This window comes from Maniola jurtina, chromosome 10 (assembly GCF_905333055.1).
Source record: "Maniola jurtina chromosome 10, ilManJurt1.1, whole genome shotgun sequence".
Classification (NCBI taxonomy): Eukaryota; Metazoa; Arthropoda; class Insecta; order Lepidoptera; family Nymphalidae; genus Maniola; species Maniola jurtina.
This window is the reverse complement of record NC_060038.1, coordinates 10,292,386-10,294,400: the sequence shown is the minus strand read 5'-3', so window position 1 is coordinate 10,294,400 and position 2,015 is coordinate 10,292,386. Positions and strand designations below refer to the sequence as shown.

Genomic DNA, 2,015 nt, shown 5'->3' with positions numbered 1-2,015 from the left:
TTCCACCGAAAGTGATTCAAGCAGGAGCGGCTTTCGTTTGGTGTAATAATAAATATTTCTGTTTTTGAATAAAAGGTAGGCTATTTTTCATTTCATTATTTTATAATAGAGAGTGTTTTTTTGTGATAATTCTTTCTTCAAGAAAACAATTTCAATAATGGAGCGATATATTTCGAGTTCCTTTTGTTTTGTTTTAAAACTGAGCTACAATATACTGAGTTAACCTGTAAACATTCAGTTTAGTTTTAAAAATTACACCCTTGTGGCTGAAGTAATTTAGTTAGCATCACTTTACGATTAAAAATGATAAAATCTTTGAACTTGCGTTAAGGTTTACTTCTTTTTATTATTTAGAATGATGTTAAAATAACTGAAGACATTCACGTTAATTCTCTCTTTTAGTAAATTTCATAAGTATAATTGTGTGTTGTAAGTAAACATTATTTTTTTGTAAATTTAGATAATGACGTCTTGGAGAGCAAGAAGAATCCTGGGCTTGATTACACCAACTGAAATTCAGTCTAAGAATGAAGAATTTGAGCGCGTTGAACGAAAGAATGAAGAAACCATGGTAAATACCCACTTTAAACTGCCTACAAAAACATCTCTATTAAACGTGGTGTGATATTATTTACTTAGTAGTTTAGGCCTTGCTATTTTCAATCAAATTGTAGTTAAAAGTTTATTTTGATATTTCAGACAAAAGAAGTTGAAAATAACCAAGAAAATATGTCACCACCAGAACCTAACATTCATGAAGTACAAAAATTGGCATCGACACAGGGTTTGCTGTCAGCTGTAAAAAAACCGTAAACCTTGTACCCGATTATAACAGCGATACTACCTTAAGTGAAAACGAAAATGCAGGTGAAAACGATCATACTCAGCTTAGTGATCTCGCCTCTAAAAATTTATCACCCTTGGAAAATCCAAACAAGCGATCATCATCCTCCAGTTCATCGTCTTCCAGATCATCGTCCACGAGTGCTGCTTCGAATTGTTCAAGCTCATCTTCATCAAGCTCTTCGGACTCGAATAGTTTGTTAAGACCTAAACACGATACTGGTCTTCAAAAAGATGCTTCAAAATGTGAGGAAAAACAGTCATCACTTCCCAGTTCACCAAACGAAACAGTACCTGAAGGCTATCTAAGAGAGACCAGAAGTAAGAAAAGTATTAATTACAATATTTCTCCTGTATACACCGATCAAAGTGACATTGATCTCAGTGATGATGATCCCACGATAGATTTTAATAAGGTGCTAAATAAACCTACCAAAAAGAAAAACTTGCTATTTGAACAACCAAATTCTTCTTCTTGTTCTGACTCTGACTGTAGTACAGAAAAAAATCATCGTAGAGGCCGCAAGCGTACACGAAATATTAATAAATGGCAACAACAAAGATCAAAACGACTAAGAAATAAAGGTGAATCATACGTCTCGATGTCAAAAACTCGTAAAACGGTTCCTGCTCGCTTTATAAAAGATACATGCACCGACAAATGTAGATTGAAATGTGCAAAAAATATTGATGATGATGGTAGATACAAGTTATTTTCTGATTTTTGGAATCTAGGTAATTTAACCACACAGAGGGCTTATATTCGAACATGTATGGTGGATGTGACTCCAAAATACAAATACACAAATTCTGAGCATCCCAGGCGCCCAAACAAAGCCTTTTATTTTATTATAAATGATAAAAGAGTGAGAGTTTGTAAGACATTTTTTAAAAATACACTGGCTGTCTCCGAACGAATGATTTATACAGTACAACAAAAAATGAATGAAGGTTTCACGATGAATGAGTTACGAGGGAAACACAGTAACCATAAAAAATTAAATCCAGAATTATTAGAAGACATAAGAAAACATATTGATATGATTCCAAAAATTGAATCTCATTATGTAAGGGCTTCGACATCCAAACAGTACATTGGCGGAGATAAAACAATAAAAGATTTATATAATGACTTTGTAGTTCAGCAAACAGAAACTAATAGGGACATAGGT

General features: G+C 33.2%; 1 protein-coding gene across 1 annotated transcript; it reads left to right on the top strand.

Moving 5' to 3' along the window:
- Positions 1 to 463: 463 nt before the first annotated feature.
- Positions 464 to 1,419, top strand: LOC123869095 (putative uncharacterized protein DDB_G0277255). Its single transcript, XM_045911832.1, has 4 exons — positions 464 to 571; positions 700 to 784; positions 868 to 1,164; positions 1,340 to 1,419. The coding sequence occupies exons 1-4, from the start codon at positions 464 to 466 to the stop codon at positions 1,417 to 1,419; spliced, it is 570 nt and encodes a 189-aa protein (XP_045767788.1).
- Positions 1,420 to 2,015: the final 596 nt, after the last annotated feature.